We start from the raw sequence: 24,944 nt of genomic DNA on the forward strand, positions 1-24,944 counted from the left end.
AGAGTCAGAAGGGACCTTGGAGATAATCTAGTCGAAACTTTACTTTTAATAGTTTGGGCAACTAAGCCCAGAGAGAAGGGAAGTGACTTGCCCAAGGTCACACAGATAATAGGTGGCAGAGTCAGGATTCAAACCCAGGTCTTCTGCCTCCAAACCTAGGGCTCTTTCCTTTACAGCATTCTGTCTCACTAGAGATTTAAGAGTCTAATCAATCAATTAATAAAGATTTCTTAAGTACCTACTATGTGCCAGGCATTGTGCCAGGCACTGGGGATACAAAAAGAGACAAAAGACAGTCCCTGCCCTCAAGGAACTTACAATTTAATGCAAAAAAGCAGCAGCCAAATTCCATTGGAAAGATGCCTGGACGGGTAACCAGGAGACCTGGGTTCAAAGTAAGGAGAAATTGAAGGGGAGGGAAAGCATTCTAGGCAGTACAGGGGAAAAAAGACCCTGCAATGGGAGTCAGGATACTGGATTTGAGTCCTACCTCCAAAGCTTTAGCTGGGCCACCTAGGGCAACTCATTTCCCCTCTCTGGGCCTCAGTTGCCCCTTCTGGGCAATGGGTAGCCTCCACATCCCGGTTCCACATCTGGTTGGGTCCCTCAGAGCCCCAGGTTCAAACAAACAATCTCTTTAATAAAAGGACCTTCAAATACCCCCAGGAAAGAGTGTCTGAAGAAGAAATAAGTGAGTTCCAGCAAGGAGTTTCCCTGGCACAGGAGTCATCTGCCACCCTCCAAAAACCTGCTTTTAAGCTCTTCTTGTCCAAAGGTCCACAGGTGGGTTCCAGATCCAATGTACCTGCCCCAAGTCTGTACCACAACGTCCTTGTCTGCAGTAGTTCTGGGGGTTGACCAACCCACCTAATTCCACCAAATGCTGCCCCACAAAAAGGGGGTGGCTAAGCTGATCTCAACAGTCCTTTGGTAAGTGCTCACCCTGTGCCCAGCACCCTGCTGTCCAACGGGAAAACAGAAAGAAAAGTAACGTCATCCCTGTGCTCAAGGGGCTGATGTTCTAACAGCGCTCTCTGACTCTCTGTGATGGGGCATTTGACAATGCATTTCTCCATTGGTTGTTGTTGTTGAGTTGTGTCTGACTCTCCATGACCCATTTAGGGCTTTGGCAGAGATAGTGGACTGGTTTGCCATTTCCTTCTCTGGCTTATTTTACAGATGAGGAAACTGAGGCAAACAAGTAAGTGTCTGAGGCTGGATTTGAACTCAGGTCTTCCGACTCCAGGCCCAGTGCTCTCTCCACTGGGTCACCTGCTTCCCCAGTGGGCCACTGGCAAACAAGGATCATCAGGGTAGTTGCTGAAACTAAAATCTACTGTAGACTAAATGAATCTAACGCTAAGGGAAAATGTTGGGGAAGGGAAGAATTGGTTGTATGGGGAGAGGGAGAGGTAGCTGGAGTGCCCGCTCTTTTTTCTCTACCTTCCCTCCTATTTCTCCCCAAAGACGGCACCCTTCTGAACCCTCCTTCTGTCTCACCCCCTCCATTTACCGGGGGGTCCTTCGGAAATCTCTTCCCCTGCTACAACCTCAGTTTCCTCACTCATAATTTTAGGGGGTTGGACTGGATGACCTCTAAGAGCCTTCCCATCTCTAATTCCTACAATCTGGTGAAGCTCAGAGTTCTTGTCAACACCACTGCTCCACAGTGTTCTGGATCCTGAGCTGGAAAAGATCTCCAAAGTCATCTGTTCCAACCTCCTCACTTTAGAAATCAGGAAACTGAGGCCATAGAGGGGAAGTGACTTGTTTGAGGTTACACTGGTGGAAAGCCACAGAGCCAAGATTTCAACAAAGTTTTTCCAGCTCCAGATCCAGTTTCCTTCCTTCCTTCCTTCCTTCCTTCCTTCCTTCCTTCCTTCCTTCCTTCCTTCCTTCTTTCCTTCCTTCCTTCCTTCTTTCCTTCCTTCCTTCCTCCCTCCTTCCTTCCTTCCTTCTCTTTCTTTCATTCTCTCTCTCTTTCTCTCATTCTCTCTTTCCTTCATTCTCTCTTTCTTTCTCTCATTCTCTCTTTCTTTCTCTCTTTCTTTCATTCTCTCTTTCCTTCATTCTCTCTCTCTTTCCTTCATTCTCTCTCTTTTCTCTCTCTCTCTTTTCTCTCTCTCTCTTTTCTCTCTCTCTCTTTTCTTTCTTTCTTTCTTTCTTTCTTTCTTCTCTCTCTTTTCTCTCTCTCTCTTTCTTTCTTTCTTTCTTTCTTTCTTTCTTTCTTTCTTTCTTTCTTTCTTTCTTTCTTTCTTTCTTTCTTTCTTTCTTTCTTTCTTTCTTTCTTTCTTTCTTTCTTTCTTTCTTTCTTTCTTTCTTTCTCCCCAAGGAAAGTATTGTCTGCTGGGAAGAAGGGGCCAGGTGGTGGTGAACTGCCTACCAGGAGGAGGAGAGTAGGTGATGGGAAGTGATGTGAGCCCAGGTCTAGGTGGGGCCCATTCCTCTGTCTGGCTGCTCACCTATGAGTCAGAAGACTTGGATCCCATGTTGTTTGAATTAAGGAGATGCTTTTGACTTGACTGGATTGATTGAGGCCCTGTTTCTATCTTTATTCCTTGGCGGGGGGGGTGAGGGAGGAGTCTCTTTGCCCCGGGAATGCTCTCCCTCCTATCCCAGAATATGTCTTTTAGAAGTAGAACAGTACAGGTGAAGGATCCCTAAAGTCTAAGGACCTGTATTGGAATCTTGGCTTTGCTGCTTCCTGCCTGTGTACCTGTGTTGAGGCGGGCAGGTGACACAGTGGATAGAGCACTGGGCCTGGAGTCAGGAGAACCTGAGTTCAAATCTGGCCTCAGACAATTACTAGCTGTGTGATCCTGGATGAGTTACTCAACCCTGTTTGCCTCAGTTTCCTCATCTGTAAAATGAGCTGGAGAAGGAAATGGCTCCAGTATCTTTGCCAAGAAAATCCCAAATGGCATCACGGAGAGTGGGACAAAACTAAACATCGACACCTTTGTAACCTTGGAAAAGTCATCTAACAAAAGTTAGATGGGCTTCAGTTTCCTCACCTGTAAAATGGGGGATTTGGACCAGATGATGGACTTTTATAGCTCTTGAGTCTCCTGTTATCTTTTTCCTGAGTTTCATTAATATCTAAATCCTTAGGCTGGAATCTGAAGAGGTGGATGGGGTATATGGATGGGGTGGACAGAGGGAGGTTGGGGTAGATAGACAGATGAAATATTCTGTTCTAGGGAGAACATCCCATCGGAAAGTTGAATGGAGTTCCTCCAGGGATTGTGGGCTCCCCGCCATTGGGGACGGTTTTTAAGCAAGAGGTCGGATGCCCCCTAGTTGTGGATTCTCATCCAGACTTGGTTAATCCAGGGCCCCGCTGAGGTCTCTTGGAGCTCTGAGATTCTGTAAGTCTGCCAAGGGAGGGCTGATCTGAAGCACAGAATGAATCTATAGTGTGGAGAGGGCCCCCGACTGTCAGGCAGGCAGAGGGAGAGAAAGGGACAGCCTGAGGGACTGGATCAGTGGGAGGGGGTCATGGCGAAATGGCAGAGGGGAGGGCAGGTACTGAGTCATTTCCTGGACAGAATGGAACGACTGAGTCACCCTGGGACACTCTCAGCTTGAGCCCCTGATGGGTTTCAGGCTCGAAGGGGAATTCTGGAGCCAGAGCTTCAGAGCCAGAGGGGCTGCAGCAGAGCTGGAAGCCTCCAGGGTGGGTGGTAGGCAGAGGGAGACCTAGGGCAGGGTGACATTGGGGGAAAAGCACTGGCTTTAAAGTTGGAGAACCTGGGTTCAAATGTCAGCTCTGCTACTTCCTGGTTGTGTGACCTTGGGCAAGTCAGTTCCCTTTTCTGGGCCTCAGTTTTCTCCTTTGTAAGGTGAGAGCATTGGCTTCAATGATCACTATGGGCCCTTCCAGCTCTAAAGCTATTCTAGGACCACTAGGCTTTCTTGGTAAGGCTGACCCTGTCTCCTAGGCATCTGTCTAAATCTGAGGAGCTGTGGAGAAGGACTTGGGATGAAGCTGGGCTCCTGGGTCCTTACCTTCCACCCCCCAACACTACCACTATGCACATACATCCCCTACAATACAGTGCTGACCAGCCCTGGGGCTCCCTCTCCCTAGTCTGGCCCCTGGGGATGGCCAAATGATGGAAATCACCCAGCCCTCCTTCTGTTGTCCACTGCCCCCACCCCCAGCCTTGGCAGTTCCAGCGCATCTGGTGGAGGCCCCAACCTGGGCCTTTCCCTTTCTCTGTCTGGTGGGGAGGGTAAAGGAGGAGGCAGGGCCAAGGGAGGGAGGGAGGAGCAGTGATGCCGGCAGAGGTCATTTTGGGGGTGGATGGGAAAGGAAGGATAGAAGCTAGTATGCCCCAGATTCTATGTCCTCAACCCCCACGTCTGCTCTGAATGACCCTCCACTCTCCATCTGGAAAAGGAGTTGGAAACTCCACAAACAGAAGCCAGGACAGGAGCCGATCCCTGGCTCCCAGTCTTTCCACCCATGGCATCTGGTTTACTTTTCCTCCCGGCAGGCGGGAAAACCTACTGCTTCCCTCCCCCACCCCCCTGTCTGGCTGTCTGGGGCTGGAGCTGCCTCTTGGGCCTATTAAAACCTCATCGATTACTCTGCCCCCATCGCCACCTCTACCTCCAGGGCCAGGGCATCATTGGGGAAAATGTCACTTCATATGCTCTCTTCTCTCTCTCTCTCTCTCTCTCTCTCTCTCTCTCTCTCTCTCTCTCTCTGTCTCTCTCTGTCTCTCTGTCTCTCTGTCTCTCTCTCTCTCTGTCTCTCTCTCTCTCATCTTTCTTCTGAGGATCTTAGAGTACTTTACAAATTCAGATCTTCTAAGAGGGAAGCAGCATTGTGTGATGGAGACAGTATTATACTAGCAGTTTGGAGATCTGAGTTCTAGCCCTAAGTCTCTGTTCCTCTCTACCTGTGTGACCTGATTCTGATCCCAGCATCACAGAAGTTCTGAGTTGGTAAGGGATTGCAGAAGTCATCTCTTCTCCCTACCTGTAATTCCTGCTGCTGAGGGAGGTTAAGGCTAGTTGGTCACTTGGTTTCAGAAGTTCTGAGCCATGGTGGGGCTAAAGCTGATCAAGTGTCCACACCAAGTCTGGCTCAAATATGGTAGGTCCCCAGGCTGCCCAAGGAAGGTGAACCTCCCCAGGTCAGAAAATGGAACAATTAAAGCATTTGTGCCATTTGGTAGTGAGATTGGGCTGCTCGGGGCCACTTGTACTTCTAGCCCAGGCAAGACAGAGATGAGGAGAGAGAGAGAGAGAGAGAGAGAGAGAGAGAGAGAGAGAGAGAGAGAGAGAGAGAGAGAGGGAGAGGAGGGAGAAAGGAAAGAAGGAAGAAAGAAAACTATTCCAGGTGATACCAGCAGTAAATCATTTATGCTCTCTGGGCTTCAGTTGCCATCTCTGCAAAATGGGGATAATGCAACCTGTTTTGTCTACTTCATTTGGCTGGTGAGAAGATAAAATGAACAATGCATATAAAGCACTTTGCCCATTTGTAAAATGTGGGGGTCGGTGTCCTGTTGGATGGTTCTTTCCAACTCCAGCAGTCTATTAATCTAAGGGAGAAAGAATCCTGACCTTTCAGTCACATGTGCCAACCACATTGGCTCTCCCTCCTGGCCCTGGACCCAGAGCAATTATAATGGTAACAATAATCAGCATTTCTGTAGGACTTTGAGCTTTGTAAATTGCTTTACAAATATGATTTCATCTTATCTTCACAACAACAACCCTTGGAGGTAGGATTATTATCATCCTCATTTTATTGATGGAGAAATGGAGGCAAATAGAAGACTTACCCAGAGTCACATAGTTAGTAAGCATCTCATTCTGTATTTGAACTCAGGTCTTATCCTAAATTTGGGTCTAGTGCTCTATCCACTGAACTGCTTATTTACCTCATAGAATGTATGAGGTGGAAGAGTCATTAGAGATCACATAGTCCTCCCTATAAAAACTTGAAAACTAAGACCCAGAGAGGGATTGAACCTGGAGCCTCTGACTCGAATTCCTGGGTTGGTTCTCATCTACCGTATAAAACTGAGAAGAGAACCCAAGTAGCGCAGAGGGGAGGAGATAGAGGAAAGGGGAAGTCAAAGAAACACAATGTGATGAAGACCAATTACCTGGGAAGTTGAGAGCTACAGAAAAAACAATCTAAACTCTCTGGTTTCTTGGGTGTTTGATGAAGCATTTCCCTTTACACAGAGGTCACAGAGTGGGCAGCACTGGCATTTTTGGCCCCATCTTACACATGAGGAAAGTGAAGCTCAGAGAGGTGGAGATTTGCTGAGAGTCGGTGACTACATGGAAGAGCCAGCATTTGAGAGCAGTTTCCTCTCACTTTGCCAAGGGCTCTGTTCCCTCTGTCACATTAGCTCCATGGATGGGGGCTGAGCACTGATGGGATTTAGAGCTGGAAAGGTCATAAAGAGGTCCTCTAGGCACAGTGTTCCTTCATTTTACAGAGGAAGAAACTGAGGCCAGAGAGAGGAAAGAACTTTCCTAAGGCCATATGACTAGTATGTAACAAGTCAGGATTTGAATCGAGGACCTCTAAGCACAAATCCATTACTCTTTTGCTTGCATCATGTACCTCCAGCCACAGGGCTGTTTGGATCAGGGGCGCTCAGACCAAACCAGAGAAATCACAATTTGACTCATAAATCTCTGTGTGCCTGTTCAGGAGATATGAGATGATGAAGAGAGAAAAGGCAACTCTCAGTGAACAGTCTCATTCTTTTAGTTAAGTATGAGAAGAGGTCCTTGGCTGAGAGTCTAGGAGAGAGTGGCATGGAAAAGGTTTTGCGTAACTTCTGTGTTGAATGGGATAGAGAATTACTTTGGAAGCAGTGGCAGGAATGATTTCAGTGAGGAAGTGATCCAGTTGAGATTAACAAGCAAAAATGTGCAGTAGACCCAGTTAGCATGGTTTTGTGACTTCTTCCATTTCAGTTTAATAATATGTGAGGCACCAGATGATGGGCCTGAAGTCAGGAAAACTTGAGTTCAAATCCAGTCCAATTACTAGCTGTGTGACCCTGGGCAACTAACTTCACCTCTCTCAGCCTCAGTTTCCTTATATGTAAGGTAGAAATGATAAGAATAGCACCAACCTCCAAGGGTAGTGAGAATATAGTGAGATAATATTTGTAAAGCAATTTGCAAATGTTAGAGTGCTGTATAAATGGTAGTTATTGTTAGTATTACTATGACCATCATTTTTATTTAAATGGGAATGAAGTCAGCTGGGAATTATCCAGGGTTGGGATTTGGCAATGTGTGATCTGCAATAAGAAAAGGGAACAGGAATAGTGGAGAGTTGAACTGGTTCAAGAAGTTGATATTGGGAAGGAAGGACAGTATAAACAAAGTAGGAGTGATGCAAGATGGATGGATTGGAAGTCATGGTGAAGATGAAGAGAAGGGTTACTGGAAATAAGGCACAAGAGGGGTGAAAAGCTAAAAGAGTCTGATTGGCTAAAGGAAGTTTGGAGTTCTTGAAACTGGAAGTGGAACACTTATGGGTGATGGTAAGACCAAGGATATGACCATCATTATGCGCATCTGAGGTAGAGCAGAGAAGTAAAGCCATGGGAAATGAATAGATTAGGGAAATCAGAAGTCAAGAATAACAACACGTATTTGGAAGTCCCTTAGAGTAAAGGTGGGAATTGGGGTGAACCAAGTATCTGACTTACTGAAAAAGAAGAATGTCCTAATGGTCAGCTACCAGAACATGGATTGGTTGATATGTTTGGATTATATGAGTGTCAAAGGAGGAGAGGTTGACGAATGATTATGTGATGTAGGAGAGTCTGGAAACAGCAGTGGGGAGTAAAAATTGCTTCAATTTCCCCACCATGGTCAGTGAGTCAGGAAATAAGGGTGTTAAGTGCAGCCAACACTGTGCCACTGAAGGGGTGGCCAAGGGATGAAGGAAACCTGAGTTCAAATTCTGGCTCTGCTTCTTACTCTGTGGTCACCTGCTCATGTTAACCCTCTGAACTTCAGTGTTCTCCTCTAGTTGGACTAGATTATCTCCGTGGTCACTTGAAGCTCAAAAATTCTGATTTAGAAATTTGTTTCACAAGATAATAGGATTTGGAGTTGGGAAGGACATTGTATATTATGGGATCCATGCACTAAATTTTCTACATGGGAAAACTGAGTTCCAGAGAGATAGAGTGGTCTGCCAACTAAGGTTGCACAGGTATTAATTAGCAAAAGTAGAATCTGCATCCAGTTTCTCTTATTCTAAATCCAATTTTCCAGTTGTAAAATTTGCAAGTCTTTGATTTCCATTTAACTTAAGTTTGGCATTTCAGAAAATCCCTAGGATCCAGTCCCATAATAGTCAAGTTTCTTTCCCCCCTTAATAGTATTTAGTTTTTTCCAATTACATGTAAAGATAGTTTTCAACATTCACTCTTATAAGATTTTGAGCTCCAATTTTTTTCTCCTCCCACAAGACATCATGCAATCTGATAAAGGCCATACACGTACAATCATATTAAATAAAACCACACTAAACATATTTCCATGTCATGTTGTCAAAGAAGAATCAGAACAAAAGGGAAAAACCATGAGCAAGAAAAAAAAGAGGAAATAGTATGCTCCAATCTGCATTCAGATTCCATAGTTCTTTCTCTAGAAGCGGATAGCATTTTCCATCATGAGTCTTTTGGAATTGTCTTAGATCATTGTATTGCTGAGAAGAGCTAAGTTTGTCATCACACACTATTGCTTTACTGTCTACAGTGTTTTCCTGGTTCTGCTCAGTCCCCTCAGCACCCACTGATATAAGAATTTCTGGGTTTTTCTGAAATCTAGAAAATTCCAAAGTCACATTTTACTCAACAGCTTCAAGCTCCTCTTCTATCAAACTTTTGTGTGTGTATGTGTGTGTGTGTGTGTGTGTGTGTGTGTGTATGTAGTTGTTGCTACTAAAACCTACTACACAAACTGATTTAATTTTTATCTTGCCTCTCTGCCCCTATTCTTCTCTTGCAAAGTAGCTAAAGCAGAGAGCTATCCAAAAGTAAGGGATCTGAAGCAAGGGGAGATGGCAAAGACTGAAAGAATTCTCCAACTTGTTACTCCTTCTTCTCCAAGTTAAAATTGTGATCATCACTCTCCCCTCTTTACTTACCTGGAAGAAATAATGGATATCTGATTCCCATGATGTTAAGCAATCATATCCAGTAGACTAGCCACTTGAAAAACCTTTATCTTGTGCTTTATTTCAGGCCTTTTAAGTCTCACAGAATTTGATGTCTTCTGAGCCAACTGGTTTAGAAATGATGAGCAAGAAATGTAGATGAGTGGATGCATTTCTCTCTTCCCCTTATTTAATTAGCATTTTTGTAACAATTTGGTTGCTGGGTTTTTTTTGATAACTTCTTATGACAACACTTCCTGAGTTGTGGCCTATTCCTGTTGCTGATAAATGTAGCAATGCTGAATATCTTTTTGGTGCTCGAAATGAGGAAATGACAATTCTTTCTAGCTCCTTGCTAGGAACTCCTGGAAGCTCTGTGTCCTCTGAATGGTGGCATGTACAGCGTTGCCTTTCCCACCCTCTCACCTGAGGAACTCACTTTACACTTCACTGTCGTGCCCCCCCCCCCAAATTGAGGCCATTCACTAAATAACACTGTAGCAAAGATTAATCCCTTTTTACTTTTGATCCAAGTAGGCAAGATATGTAAAGTTCTTGTGTTGGTGTTCAGCCTTTTCTGAGATTTAAAAAACAAAACAAAGCTTGTCTGCTAAAATAGCTAATGTAGAAATTTGTTTTATTTGTTTACACATATTAATAAGAGGGTTTTAAAATTTTTATTTTATTTTTCTTGCCTTCTCAGTGGTTGAGTGAGGCAGAGGGAAAGAATACGGAACTGAAAATAACACTAAATTAAATTTAGAAAAAGAGAAAAAACCTTTTCTGCTGATCTTTCAAGTTGATACAAGATTCACTGATGAGGGTAACCATCACAACAATCTTGTGTAATTTGGCACTAAATTCCCAACCCTCCAGAAAGATTGAGGTTTGCATTAGAGGGCACAAAACTCCACCTCAAGGGAATAAGTAAAGAAACTATTCTCTAGTTAATTTGTTTTTCTTCCAGTTGCAGGCTATCTTATCTACTCTTAAAACTCCCTCTCTTTCATGAAATTTCAGACCTGAGCATTTCTTAAAAACAGAAGTGTTAAGACATATGGTGGCTTTTTCCCTCTTTCTCTGCAGTTGAAGATAATTATCTTGGGGTTGTGGTTGCCAATGGCCTTCCTGTTCTCCAAGATAATGAGACAAAGAAGCACTTTCCCATGGCTTCTTTACTTTTCTTTTAAACCTTTTTTTTTTTTTTTTGGCTAGGCAATGGGGTGAAGTGACTTGCCTTGGATCACATAGCTAGTAAGTGTCAAGTGTCTGAGGCTGGATTTGAACTCAGATTCTCCTGACTCTAGGGCCAGTGCTCCACCTAGCTGCCCCTGTTATTTACTTTTCTAAGATAATCCCTGGAGGGAAGGACAATTTGCTTTCACTGGAAAAATTGAAATCATACTCCTCAGTAAGAATTCAAGCACTGGCATTTGTTAAAATACATGCATGCCTCATCCTAAGTTCTATGAATCGATTACGTTGTTTTTGTGATAGGGGTGAACTTGGGTTGAAAGACCCTTTTCTTGTGGCCACATTTGTGGAACAGTGTTATCCCCTTTCCTCACTACTAAGGAGGAAAAAAACCCCAACCCTCTGTAACTTCCTGTTTCTTTTTAAAGGATCTTTCTCTGCTTTCTGTTAACTCAATCTTTGTCTAAAGCACTAGGAAAGGAAACTAACTGGTGTCTTCTGTTGCCTACAAATGTGTGTTACTAGCAGTTCCTAAAAGTCAATCACCTGCTAAGTGTTTTATCAATGAATTTCTTAAATTCCCCTTGTATCCATATACCTTTATTATTCTTGTGGTTTTTGTCAGATGTGATGACCCTATGAAGTAGGTAGCCAGAGCACTCTTCTCCCCACCTCCTATTTTAACTTCTAATTGATTTTTGCTAACTAGGTACTGATCTCTGTTGTTTCCATAATGCTAAAGGGCCTGGAATGCTGATCTGATCAATGCCTCTCAGTTTGGTGCCCTGGGGGTAAACTCTAGTCTCCCAGCCTAGTTACAATCTTGCACATGAATAGATAACTCTTTCAAAGCAAGGTCAATTACTATGGGCATTTAGGGTTATGGGTAAATAGCTTTTTAAGCCTTAAAGTGGTAGAGAAAGGTAAGTGGTTATATAGTTTATGGAGCCCCTGCCTTCACTTATATGATCTCATGCTAACCTGTCGAAGTAGGTGGCCAAAGCACTCATCCCCACTTAATGGATGAGAAAACTGAGGTTCAAACACCAGAAGTCACTTGTCCAAGCTCGTATAGCTAGTAAGTGGTGGTGTGATTTGAAACTAGAGTCTTTCTGACTCCAAATCTACTGCAATTTCAGATGACAATGAAATGAAGTTGATTTCAATCACATACTTCCAGTTTTGTGGATGTCAAAAGCACAGCAAAAGTGATTTCAGTTGCACACAGTGTAACTTGTGTTGCCATGAGATCAGAAGGAGAAAGGTAGGAGCTGTGACACATTGTAACTGAATATGAAGATGGTATAGATCAGGTAACAAACGAGCCAATTCACAAACTTCAGTGTTTCAGATGGGACTGCCAAAGAAAGGGGCTAGCTAGGTTAAGAGCGTACTAGGAAATGCTTCTGCTATTCTCCCACGCTCTCTTAGTCTCCCCATGCCAGTGATGCTCAAGACCCAGCTGCTGAAGACTAGATCTCCTTCCCCAACCTCAGTTCTGCTCCCTTCTTCCTTCAACTCTACCCGGCCCTCTCTTCTTCTAGATCTGCACACCTCCTCCCCTGAGCCCTCTGAAATATCTGCTCCTTGAGAAACAAGCTTTATTTTACAGTATATCACTATATTATATTGGTATTATATTTTTACTTAGAGTATTTTGTTATATTATATTTATAGTGAATCTTACAACAACTCTTACTCATTCTATCTTTTGGCACTTACTGAGATCTGGCTTCCTCCAAATGGAACTGTCCTGGCCACCCCTGCTAGTAGCCATACTTTCTCTCATACCCCCAATTCACTGGTCCCAGTGGGAAATCAGAATACTCCTTGCTCCCCATTGCCTCTTCCAGATTCTACCACCATCACTAAACCATCTTTTCTCCTTTAAGGTTCATACAATCCAGCATTATCACCCAATCTGGATCCTGGTGCCTATTAGTTACCATTAAGACATTCTCTTTCCTTTCTCAATGAGTTTAGTACCTTGCCCATTATACTCTTCTCCAACCCAACTCCTGCCCACTTACTAGGGGATATCAATATTGATGTATTGATCTAACCTGAAATACCCTGATTTCCTGATTCCTTAATCTACTCAACTTTTATGAAGTAGAGCGGGGTTAGCCTTACCAAGGAAAAGGGCAATTTCTTTATATGAGATTAGACTGAAGGAGGAGATAGAGGAGAAGGAGTTAAGAGGAACCTCTTGGTGACTGGCCTCATCTTTTTTTTTGTTTTTTTGTGAAGTACAAAGTGAGTTCCTCAGATGAGAGGGTGGAAGAGGCAGTGCTATGGGAGAGTTGAGGAGAGAAGATAGTGCTTGGAACAGCCACTGCGGTGAATAGTTCACTGTGTGAACTTCCACTCCTCCTCAACTAGACACAAAGATGGCTATGCCCTCGGTCTTGCTACCATCCAGAAGTGTTCCATTTTCATCTTCAAGGACTCCAAGTTACATTATCCTAACATGCAACCATCTTATCTCTTCTTATTCTTTACTGCTTCTAAGTCTACTCTTCATTCTCACCATGACCACCAATCTGTCTTCCGTTCAGTACTTTCCCAGACCATCACCCCCATTATAGTTATTCTCTCTGCTCTTCCAAATTCTGACCTTTTGGTGAAGTAGCTGAACTGCTCACTAGCTTACACTTTCAAATCCCTTGCCCTTTTTCCTTTTACCAGTCATATGTTGCTAAACCTCAGCCCTGGATTGCTGTTACCATCCACTTCTTTCTTATTTTTAAAAAATTTTAAATTATTTTTTTCATCCACTTCTTTTATTCCTACTGATTCACTGCTGAATGGAGCTGGAGGAAGTCACAAAACCATACTGACTGGGTCTCCAACAAATTTGTATCATCTAATCTCAACTGAGTCCTCACTGGATCAAGGCAATCCTATTCTTCAACAATCACTTCTCTATTCTCTTCACCACAGTGGCTGTTCTAAGTATTATCTTCTCTCCTCAAGTCTCCCATAGCACTGCTTCTCCCACCCTCTCATCTGAGGAGCTCACTTTGTACTTCATCAAAAAAAAAATGAGGCCAGTCACCAAGAGGTTCCTCTTATCTCCTTCCCCTCATCACACACCCCCTCCTCCAGACATCATTGTTCTTTATCTCCTCCTTCAGTCTAGTCTCATATAAAGAAATTGCCCCTTTCCTTGGCAAAGCCAACCCCACTCTAGCCAACCCTTAAAAAAAGACCTCATTTGATCTTATCATCTCCATCAGCTATTGTGCCATATTTCTCCTCTATGTCTCAGTGAAACTTCTTCAAAATGTCATGTATAACTGCTTTTATTTTCCCTCACTTTCTCCTAAACCCTCTCCAATCTAGTATCTAACCTCATCATTTAATTGAAACTGTACTCCTGGGGGCAGCTAGATGGCACAGTGGGTAAAGCTCCGGCTTTGGAGTCAGGAAGACCTCAGTTCAAATCCAGCCTCAGACACTTAACACTTACTAGCTGTGTGACCCTGGGTAAGTCACTTAACCCTGATAGCCTCACCAAAATAAACAAATAAATAAAAGAAAAAAAGGAAAAAAAAAGAAACTGTACTCTCCAAGTTACCAATTCCTTCTTAACTGCCAAGCTGAAAAGCTTCCTTTCAACCTCACCCCCCTGTCCCAGACCTCTCTGCAGCATTTGACATGGACCATCTTGCATTACTTATCCAAGGTAAAACAGTACATGTGTAAGTATGTATGTACATGTAGACATATGTGTACACACAGAACCTACTCTTTCATTTGGATATTGTGCTTCTCTTCATGCAGCCTAGGATTTCATTTGCTACCCCTCTACCTCCCTCGTAACTAATCTCTTAGAAAGATTCCCTTAGACAAAGTTTGGTCCTTGGAGTCTATTCTGACATTTCACCTCATAAATCTGTCACTGAATATTTCAATTTCATATATTTTTTTTGTTCAAGACGTATATTTTTATTGGTGTTTCCCAGTGTGGAAATTCCATCTCCCAATGGAGATTGTAACTTATTGGTAGTTTGTATTCTTAAAGAATTGCCTAGGGTCCTAAAGTGTTAAAGTGATTTTCCTAAAATGTAAGTCTGATCATGTTACTCCATCTCCCACTAAATAAACTCCAGTAGTTCCCTATTGCCTCTGGAATAAAACATAAAACTCCTCTGGTTAGCCTTCAAAGCCTTTCATGTCCTGCCCCACTCCCATCCTTTCTGGGCTTCTTGTACCTTATTCAAGGTCATGTACTCTTTGATCCAGCCTCCTTGCTGTTCCTTGAACGAATCCCTCCCTTCTCTCAAATCCAGGCATTTTCAATTAATATCCTCCATACCTGGCATGTTCTCTCTCTTCAACTGCCTCCTGGCTTCCCCAGCTTCTTTCAAGTCCCAGCTAAAATCTCTCAAAAATACCATTGGTTCTTTCTGATCCTTTTTTTTTTGTGAGGCAATTGGGGTTAAGTGACTTACCCAGGGGCACACAGCTAGTGTCAAGTGAACTGAGGTCCTCCTGACTCCAAGGCCCTGATCCTTCTTAATTCTAGTACCTTTCCTCTGCTGACAATCTCCAATTTATCCTGTCTATAGCTTGTTTGTATATAGTTGTTTGCATGTTGTCTCTCCCATTAGACTGTGAGCTTCTTGAGAGCAGGGACTGTCTTTTGCCTTTCTTTAGATCCCAAGCACTTAGGACAGTGCCTGGCACACACAGTAGGTACTTAATTGATGGACTGACTTGTCAAGAGTTAAATAGCCAACATGTGTCAGAGTGAACCCAAACCCAGGTCTTACTGACCCCATTCTGCCATGTTGTTTCTTATTTTACAAGCAATTTCAGAAAGTCTGGCACGCGGCCCTTTTATCAGCTTTGCCCCAAGTGGACGTTAATGTCCAAACTGTCACCGTGCTTGCTCTGCTCCATCCTTGCCATATACTCAATGGAAAACGGCTGATGGTTGGACTCTCCCGGGTAGTACCCTTCTTTCTCTACTAAAAATTACTTTGTATTTATTTGCTTTTTATATATTTTGGCTGCTAGAGAAGGAAATGGCAAACTACTCCAGCATCTTTGCCAAGAAAGCCCCAAATAGTTACGAAGAGTCAAATTTGGTTAATCAACTAAACAACAGCAACAAAAGCTGTGATAGGGTAGTGGAAAGAGTATTGGGCCTGGAGTCAGGAAGACTCATTTTCATGAGTTCAAATCCAGCCTCAGACACTTAATAGCTGTGTGACCCTGGGCAAGTCACTTAATCCTGTTTTCCTCATTTTCCTCATCTGTAAAATGAACTAGAGAAGGAAATGGCAAGCCACTCCAGTATCTCTGCCGAGAAAACCCTAAATGGGGTCATGAGGAGTCCGACACGACTTAACAACATTAGATTGCAAGATGGCATGATCTCCTTCCCCATCCTATCCTAATCCTGCTCCCCCATCTTTTGTGGCAGCCTCCACATCAGTAGTTGTGTATTGAGGTCTAGGAGTTTCTTGCCTTCTCGCTCTGGTGTATTGTCCTTCCCCCAATTTAGGGCACATTTTGCCCATCTTCCAAAACAGTTCACCAAGATGTGGCCACTGTGTATGTAATAGTTTGTTATGATTACACTGTTGAATAAAGCCTATTGATTCCATCTAAGCATTTAGAATCTCATTAACTTGGCACCAAAAAAGTCTACTGCCTTTAAATATATAATATTATAATGTATATGGATATTAGTGAAAAATTCTTCATCTGGTATTGAAGCAAGTAGAAAAAAGTGAAATCCTATTTATTATTGCCTATGGTTGCAAAAATAAAGCATATTTTTAATGTTTTTAACATCAATTTCCTAAATATCCACAAGGTGGCAATGCTTCCTTATAAGAGGGCAGTGGAATTCACTCGGAGATCCCAATACTTTACAGAATACAAAAATTCATGCAAGTAATAAATGTTTATTGATTGGTTAATGACCGAAATAGAAAGAAGGTTGAAACTTGATTATCAATAGAGAATATTTTTTGAATTGAATGCCTATTGGACATCTCTGGATGTCCCACAGATATCTGAATCCCACCATGTCCAAAACTGAATGCTCCCAGGTTCTCCCATCTTCCTAATTTCCTTACAGAGTTGGGAGATGGAGTGTCCTGAATGGGGAACAGCAAAGAGGCCAGGTACCCCCATCTTCTCAGTCACCCAAGCTCTCTAACTAAGCGTCATTCTCCACTCCTCACTCTTTCCTTCTAAGTTTATATCAAATACACTGCCCTTATGTCTAATATCCATGCCTTTTATCTATTATGCTGCCAAGTCTTGTTGATCCTATCTTGGCGATGTCTCTTATATATACTCTTTTTTCTCCTCTGGCGCTACTACCACCATAGTGTAGGCCCTCATCACTCCATGCTTGGACTACTGTAGTAGCCTGAAGATTGCTCTCCGTGCCTCAAGGCTCCCCTCACTGCAGTTTCTTCTCCACTCAACTACCAGACTGATTGTCCCAAAGTGCAGGTCTGACCATGTTGCCACCCTCCCCCAAATCAATAAATTCCAGTGGCTCCCTATTACTTCTAAGATCACATATGAAGGCTTCTGCTTGTCTCTAAAAGCCTTTCATAACCTGGCTCCTTCCTACCTTTCTAGTCTTCTTATACCTTACTCCTCTCAATGTACTCTGTGATCCAATGACCCTGGTCTCCTTGTGTTTCCTCACACAAGAGATTCCATCTCCCAACTCCATATTTTTATTGGCTGTCCCCAGTGCCTGGATTGTTATCCCTCCTCATATCTACCCTTTGGCTTCTTTTAAGTCTCAGCTAAAATCCTACCTTATGCAAGAAGCATTGGCTGACCTTCCCCTTTGCCCTCCATGCCAGATTCATTTACACTTTATAAAACCATGCTTGTGTATAGTTGTTTACTGTTGTCTGCCCTTTAGAATGGGAGCTCCTTGAGGCCAGGGAGTATTTTTGGCTTTTCTTTGTATCTCTAGTGCTTGACATAGTGCTTGGCACAAAATAAGCACTTAATAAATGCTTCTTGGGGCAGTGAACTGGCACGATAGACAGAGTGCTGGTTCTGGAGTCAGGAAGACCTGAGTTCAAATCCAGCCTCAGACATTAGCTATGAGATCCTGGGCAAGTCACTTAACTTTGCCTCAGTTTCTTAACTGTAAAATGAGCTGGAGAAGGAAATGGCAAGCCGTTCTAGGATTTTTGCCAAGATAACCCCAAAAGGGGTTATGAAGAGTAGGACACAACTGAAATGACTGAACAACAACTAATGCTTCTTGACTGAAATAAATATTTTTGAGACAGTAACAAACAACAATAAATAAAAGCTACTATTTCTATAGCCCTTTAAGGTTTGCAAGGTGGTTTACAAATAGTATTTCATTTTATCCTCGTGATGATCCTGGGAGGTAGGTGCTGTTATTATCCTATTTTACAGAGGAAGGAGCCTGAGTCCGATGGAGGTTAAGTGACTTGCCCAGGGTCATACAACTAGTCAGTATCTGAGGCTGAAAAATCAAAGTACTTTGATAAAGAAAATGAAGATGATGACTTTATAGGAAGCAGTAAAATTTAGTTATCTTAGCATTTTGATTAATAATTAAATTTTACAGAAAGGCAATCAGGTTATACTTATATCTTTGATTCTTCCCTGAGTCACAGGCTAAAAGAGCAGTACAACTGTATGGATAGATGCAGAGTAACTGAACTTAACTGACCAAGGAGAAAGAGACTCATAGAAGATACAGTAGACAACTGTAACTATATGGAATATAAAAGTTTTTGTGCAAAGAAAACAAATGTAGCTAACAGTAGAAGGGAAACGGGTAAGTGGGTAAAACAAATCTTTGTTGCAAGTTTCTTTGAGAAAGGTCTTATTGCCAACTTATATAAGGAGGAGATTCAAATTTATCAGACTTAGTGTCTGTTCCCAGTTGCTACACGATCAAAGGATATGAAAAGACAGTTTCCAAAGGAAAGAATGTCTCAATTCACTAATGGTTGGAGAGGTGCAAATGAGAACAACTGAGAGGTTCTACTTCATGTCCCGCAGAATGTCACAGTTGACAAAAAAAAAAAAGGAAAGTGACAAATGTTGGAGGGGCTGCAGGAAAACAGGCACAAGAAATGCACTATTGGTGGATCTTTGAACCGGTCTAACCATGCTGGAAAGCAGTTTAGAACTATAGCTCAAAAATGACTGAACTGTACTTACTTCTTGAATCAGTGATATCACTATGAGGCAGATGCCCCAAAGAGATTAAGGAAAGATGTACAGGACCCATATGTGCATATTTATAGCAACTCTTTTTTTTTTTTTAGTAACTCTTTTTGAAGTAGTAAAGAACTAGAAACTAAAGGGATATCCCACCAACTGGGCAATGGCTAAATAAATTACAGTACATGAATGTACTGGATATTATTGAGTCACTAGAAATACTGAAAGATGTTTTCAGAAAGATTTGGGAAGACACATGAATTCAGAGCAAAGTAAGTAGAACCAGGAGCATGATTTTCACAATGACAACACTGGAAACACAAACAATTTAGAAAAACTTGAGAGGTATGATCAATTCAGTGACCATGCACCATTTCAGAGTATAGATGGTAATGCATATTACCTGCCTTCTGAAAGAAGTGATGGATTGAGGATGTTGTTGTTTTTCAGTTATTTCAGTCATGTTCAACTTGTTGTGACCCCATTCAGGGTTTCTCAGCAGAGATACTGGAATGGTTTGTCATTCCTTCTCCAGCTCATTTTACAGATGAGGAAACTGAGGCAAACGGGCTTAAATGACTTACCAAACCAAGCAAGTGCCCTCATTGCCACACCCCATTGCTTTTCTTATTTCTTGATTGATAAATATACCCTGGGATACTCTTGCCTCATTGCGTCTACCTTTTTTGAATCTCCCATGAGCCCTTGCAAATTCAGAGGACAAGCAAGAGGGAAGGAGGATGATATGGCTGAAAACTCCCTGATTCTAGACTCAGAAAACCTCTGTTCAGATCTGTCCTTTCATACAAACTACCTGTGTGAACTTGGGCAGGTTATTTAAACTTCCTCAGCCTCAGTTTCCTTATCTGTAAAATGAAAAGGTTGCCTCTCAGATAACCTTTGCAGTCCTTTCCAGCTCTTGATCTATCATCCTAGACCATTGTATCATTAAAAGGACTATCCAGGGTAAAGTGGATGACAAAATGTGTGCTGTGTGAGACTTCAGCAAAAGCTGAAAGTCTGTAGATGTTAAAGATAGAAATTTTGAGTGGTAAAGGGCAAAGCCTGTAGATAAAAATAGGCATTCCCCAATCTAGAAATAGTACAAAGCTTGACTTCCTTAATTGACTATAAAGAGGCCTGCAAGGCAGTAAATATGGCTACAAAGCACAGACTGCATTCACACAGATGTTCCCTAGATATTCATCTATTCAGGATTCCTGAAGACATAGAAGAGAAGAAAAAAATACTATCACTTTAAGGGAACATGGTATTCTTGACAGAACAAAGGCACTTTTTTTTCTTTTTAAAAATTTTTAATTAATTTATTTTGAACTATCAACAATCATTTCCACAAGCTTTTGAGTTTTAAATTTTTCTCCCCCTCTCTCTCCACCTCCCTTCCCAAGACGGCACACAATCTGATATAGGCTATACATATATATTCCTATTGAACATATTTTCACATTAGTGATGTTGTAGGCAAGAATTAGAACCAATAGGAGGAACCACCGGAAAGAAGAAACAAAACACAGCAGAAGAAAAAATAATAGCAAATAGTATGGTTTGATCTGCATTCAAACTCCATAGTTCTTTCTTTGGATGTGGATAGCATTTTCCATCATGAGGCCTTTGGAGATGTCTTAGATCCTTGTATTGCTGAGAAGGGTTAAGTCTATCAATATTAGTCATTGCACAACATGGCTGTTACTGTGCACAACATTCTCCTGGTTCTGCTAATTTCATTCGGCATTAGACCATATGAGTCTTTCCAGGTTTTTCTGGAGTCAGCCTATTCATCATTTCTTATAGTACAATAGTATTCCACAACTTATTCAGCCATTCCTCAATTGATGGGCATCCTCTCAATTTCCAATTCTTTGCCACTACAAAAAGAGCTGCTAAATATTTTTGTACATGTAGGTCCTTTTCCCATATTTATGATCTCTCTGGGATATAGCCCTAGAAGTGCTATTGCTGGGTCAAACAAAGGGTACGCACATTTTTATAGCCCTTTGGGCATAGTTCCAAATTGCTCTCCAAAATGGTTGAGTCGTTTCACAACTCCAGCAACAATGTATTAGTGTTCAATTTTCCCACATCTTCTCCAACATTTATTTTTTGTTTTGTCTTGTTGGCCAATCTGGTAGGTGTGATGTGGTACCTCAGAGTTGTTTTGATTTGCATTTCTCTAATCAATAGTGATTTAGAGCACTTTTTCATATGACTATAGATGGCCTTAATTTCTTCATCTGAGAACTGCCTTTCATATCCTTTGACCATTTATCAATTGGGGAATGGCTTGTGCTCTTATAAATTTGTCTTAATTCTCTGTAAATTTTAGAAATGAGGCCTTTATCAGAGAGACTGGTTGTAAAAATTCTTTCCCAATTTTCTACCTTCCTTCTAATCTTGGTTGTATTGGCTTTGTTTGTACAAAAACTCTTTTTTCCTCACATTTCTGAAAAGCAGTTTTATTTAAATAAGAGTTTAAATACATTACATAACATTTAAACTAAAAAAAAAAAGAAAAAAAGGGGAAAAAAAAGGAAACCAAAACCAAACCAGTCTGTTACTTCACATGGCATTGGGCAGCTGTTGCTAGTAAATTGCAAGCTCTGCAGTTACTACATTGACTGTTTTGATACATTAGTTTAAAATTTGTTCCCTTGTCAAAAGTTTAATTCAGGTAAAGTTGGCCTCACAGTATGGTGTTTTCTCCACTCGTACATCCCCCAGAGATAGGGCACTACTACCACTACAAAAAAGTCTGGTCAGACAACATTGGACCTTGGTGTGATGTAATGTTGCCCGCAACCAGATTGTACACCGAACGGAGAGGCGTGAAATAACTTATGACATGGGCCAGGCAGAGTAGAATTACTGACTCAGTTTGTTCATCTGAGGGCACAGAATATATAGGGAAGATCTAGCCTAACTTCAAAGAGTCCTCCCCGTGAGATACTCCCCCAGAACATCTGCTGAGGATGTAACAATCATGAATTTCCTCCTTATCAGGGTTCCTAGATTGGGCTGTAGATTCCAAGGTTTTCCCAGGCTCCTAGGTGCCATCTGCATAGAGAAGTAAATATGTAAACCTAAGGTTCAAAGAGAGAGAAGGGATGTCTCAGAGACCTCTTTATCAGGAAGGAATTGGGGAGCCGTACCACTTAATCCCTGAGCCCTTTGGGGTGAAAGCCTGAGCAGAGGTCAAACTCTGCCTTGGATCTTAAAGCCTTATCAGACTCTTAAGATCGGCCCTCAACAATGTAAGAAAGAAAATGTCCTGACATTGCCCCAAAACGAAACTTCTCCCTGGTCAGGTGGTGGAAATCACCAGGGGTATCCCTGTTTTGCTACCAAAGGCTAACTCTTGTGGTAATATAACTGGACTGGATGGTGGTGGCTTTAACTTACTCTTCTGAGCATAGTCAAGGGCAGCTCAGAGGGTAGTAATGTTCTCTTAAACGGACAGGGAGCCCTGAAGAGGGATCACCAAGGAGCCTCTGGACAGACATGGTCTCAGATGCTACCTAGGGCTTTGGACTTGACTGAAACATTAGATTATTTGTGTTTCAGGCTGGGAACTGCCAGGCTTTATCTCTGTTTAAATGAGGGACTGCAAGACTAGACAGCATGGCTCTTTTCAGTTTATTACATGAATGAGTTACACTAGTCCAAGTTAAACAGCGGACCCCAAATGGTTACATTATACAAGCTGTGAGGTTTTTAAACTTGTGACAAGGGACAGAAGGGAATTTTTCTACTCATTGCAAGGAAATCCTCACTTAAGCTTCAGTGAGCCACAAGCACTTAAAACCCACGAACCTTCAGCTGGTCGTCCTTAGCCAGTCCAATCTCGAAGAGGAACTGGCATATGTTCTTGCGCTGGTCGCCCTGTAGCTGACTTACTTCTCCATATTCTGGATGCTCAATTACAGTACCATTGCAGGCAAATTTCTTCTTGAATGCCTTCACTAGTTTCTTTTTATCGTAATCATCAGCGACCCCCTGGATTGTAGTGAGGGTCTTCCAGCCATTTCTCTGTTGAATTCTTCTATGGATATAATCGTCAGTCTCAGCAGGAAGCAGGTCATCACCCTTCCTTGCATCAGCAAAGGGGTCGAAAGAGTGGAGGTTCTGGATAGCGGACATACAATACTATTCCTTTTCCTCGGTGGAAACGGCCTGCGGAAGGCAGTGGCGGGAGAAGGCGGGCAGGGGGGATGGAGCGTCGGGAAGCGAGGGGGCTCGAGGGGGGAGGCTGCTGAGTCCTCGGCGGCGGCTCAGTGACTGTGTGCAAAAACTTTTCAATTTAATGTAATCAAAGTTATCCGTTTTGCTTTTTGTAATGTTCTCTATCTCCTATTTGGTCATGAATTCTTCTGTTCTCCATAAATTTGATAGGTAAACTATTCCTTGCTCTTCCAGTTTGCTTACAGTATAAGCCTTTATATCTAAATCATGAACCAATTTTGACTTTATTTTGGTATATGCTGTGAGATTTTGATCTATGCCTCGTTTCTGCCATGTTCTTTTCCAGTTTTCCCAGCAGTTTATATCAAAGAGTGAGTTCTTATCCCAGAAGCTGGGGTCTTTGGGTTTGTCAAATAATAGATTACTGTAGTCATTGACCACTGTGTCTTGCATACTTAACTTATTCCACTGACCCACCGCTCTATTTCTTAGTCAGTACCAAGGAGTCTTGATGATCCTTGCTAACAAAGACACTTTTGAAGGAGGCAGTATTTGTCAAAAAAGAGAGGCAAATACTCTCCCATCTCCTGCCAGGAGGTGATTAACAGCTCAAAAGAAGAGTATCAGAGAGAGACAAAGGCAAGAATCTTCTGTCGATTCTAAGTTAGGGGTCATTGCCTTAACTGAGCTTTGTAGCACTTGAGCTGGAAAGACCATAGTGCTCCTTAGCCCAGCCAGTGACTGAAGGTAGAAAGAGGCTGTAGTCACTTATTGAAACTGAAACTGATGGATTGACAGGAAAGGATCTGCACACTGGGAAGAGCCCGGTGGCAGAGGCCTGCCCTACCCACCTTGGCAGTAGCTACCTAGTGGCACAATATCCTGCCTAGCCCCTCCAGGAGCCTCAGAGCCTGGTAAGAAGACAGTAAAGTCATTAAATAATCTGTCCACCTCAACCCAGCCCAGCAGCAGATTGACTCAGCAGAGACCATGCTCTGAAAGGAGTCAGCCTAGATGAATAGAGAAGTAAACCTCATGAATAACAGAATAAACTTCATGAAGAACCTTGGAAGAGAGAAAAGACGTTGCGCTCTATAGGTCCCAGAGTTATAAGTTGCCTTGGCTACATGCATCTCTCATATGTGTTGCTGACTACCATTCTACTTTGAGTTTCTGCCTATTCTTTTCCCTTCCTGCATTCAGGGTGTATTTTTGGTAAACTGTGCTCCAGTATTGGAGGAAGAGAGAATGATTTGTTATTGTTCTTCTTGCTATGCCACTTGAATAAATCCATTTGCAAAAGATAGGTCTCCTGGTTGATTATTAAGGGAGAACACACTGTTGGGGTCTCATGAGCTAGTGTTTCAGAGGATAGCTGCCCAAAGAATAACACCTAGAATCCTGCAAAGTAGTAAAGAAAGTAGAAAGTAGTAACAGCCTTCGTTCTGGGGATCCAATCAGCCACTGATGGTATAAGTGGGACCAGAGAGTCTTGAAGGACATCACAAAGATAAAAGGAATATGACTTTAAGTTACGGCCCCTAGGGGACTTCTGAGTGGAGTTGAGATACCATGGCAGGAGAAAGAGACATCTGCTAGGACATCTGGTCATTGACTAGATTTAAGGGGAAAAATATTACACTATAATTAGCTCTTGTCCAGAGCTAGGTACGATTCTGCCCTGAACCCTGTTTAGTGATTGGATTGGGTGAACCGGCAAGCTTCTTTTGCTTCTCCGCTTACCTTTGTCACTGAGGAATAGTACAAAAATCCTTTTGCTTCCCCTCCACTCTATGTTTCATAGGAGTTTAAGAGGAGATATTTCATAAGGAAAGAGTTGAGATAGTGATGTTTGTCTCAGTGGGAAAAAGGAGAAAGTATCTACCTTCACTTTAATTTCCTTTATACAAAAACTATAACAATCTTTATTTTGCTTACTGTATAGTCTTAGAAGAGTTGCCTAGGACCCTGACAGATTATGCAGTTTGCTCATGTTCATGTAGCTGGTATACGTTTGAGCCAGAAATTAAGCCTGACTCAGAGGCAAGTTTTCTGTTTTTTCCCTTTATGGTGTTACATGCAAGAATTCATGAAAAATAGTACTTAATACAGGGGTAAGAGATAAATGGAAACTAAATAGCCACAGTCTGAATAATGAATGAGAAAAGAATACAACGAAGAAAGAATGAACAAC

At 42.3% G+C, this 24,944-nt stretch overlaps 1 protein-coding gene and 1 pseudogene across 1 annotated transcript in view; both read right to left on the reverse strand.

Annotated features, from left to right (window-relative positions):
• The window catches only part of LOC110203439 (adhesion G protein-coupled receptor E3-like), a 62,289-nt gene extending 61,894 nt beyond the window's left edge, over positions 1-395 (reverse strand). The window contains 1 exon segment of the mRNA XM_020979942.2: positions 319-395. Within this exon segment, the coding sequence (XP_020835601.1) occupies positions 319-352 (34 nt within the window). The 5' untranslated portion in view covers positions 353-395.
• Positions 396-21,935: 21,540 nt separating this feature from the next.
• LOC110203438 (eukaryotic translation initiation factor 1 pseudogene) lies at positions 21,936-22,796 on the reverse strand (annotated as a pseudogene).
• Between the last annotated feature and the right edge of the window lie 2,148 nt (positions 22,797-24,944).

Source organism: Phascolarctos cinereus, unplaced genomic scaffold (assembly GCF_003287225.1).
Source record: "Phascolarctos cinereus isolate Bilbo 61053 unplaced genomic scaffold, phaCin_HiC Scaffold_4;HRSCAF=312, whole genome shotgun sequence".
NCBI lineage: Eukaryota > Metazoa > Chordata > Mammalia > Diprotodontia > Phascolarctidae > Phascolarctos > Phascolarctos cinereus.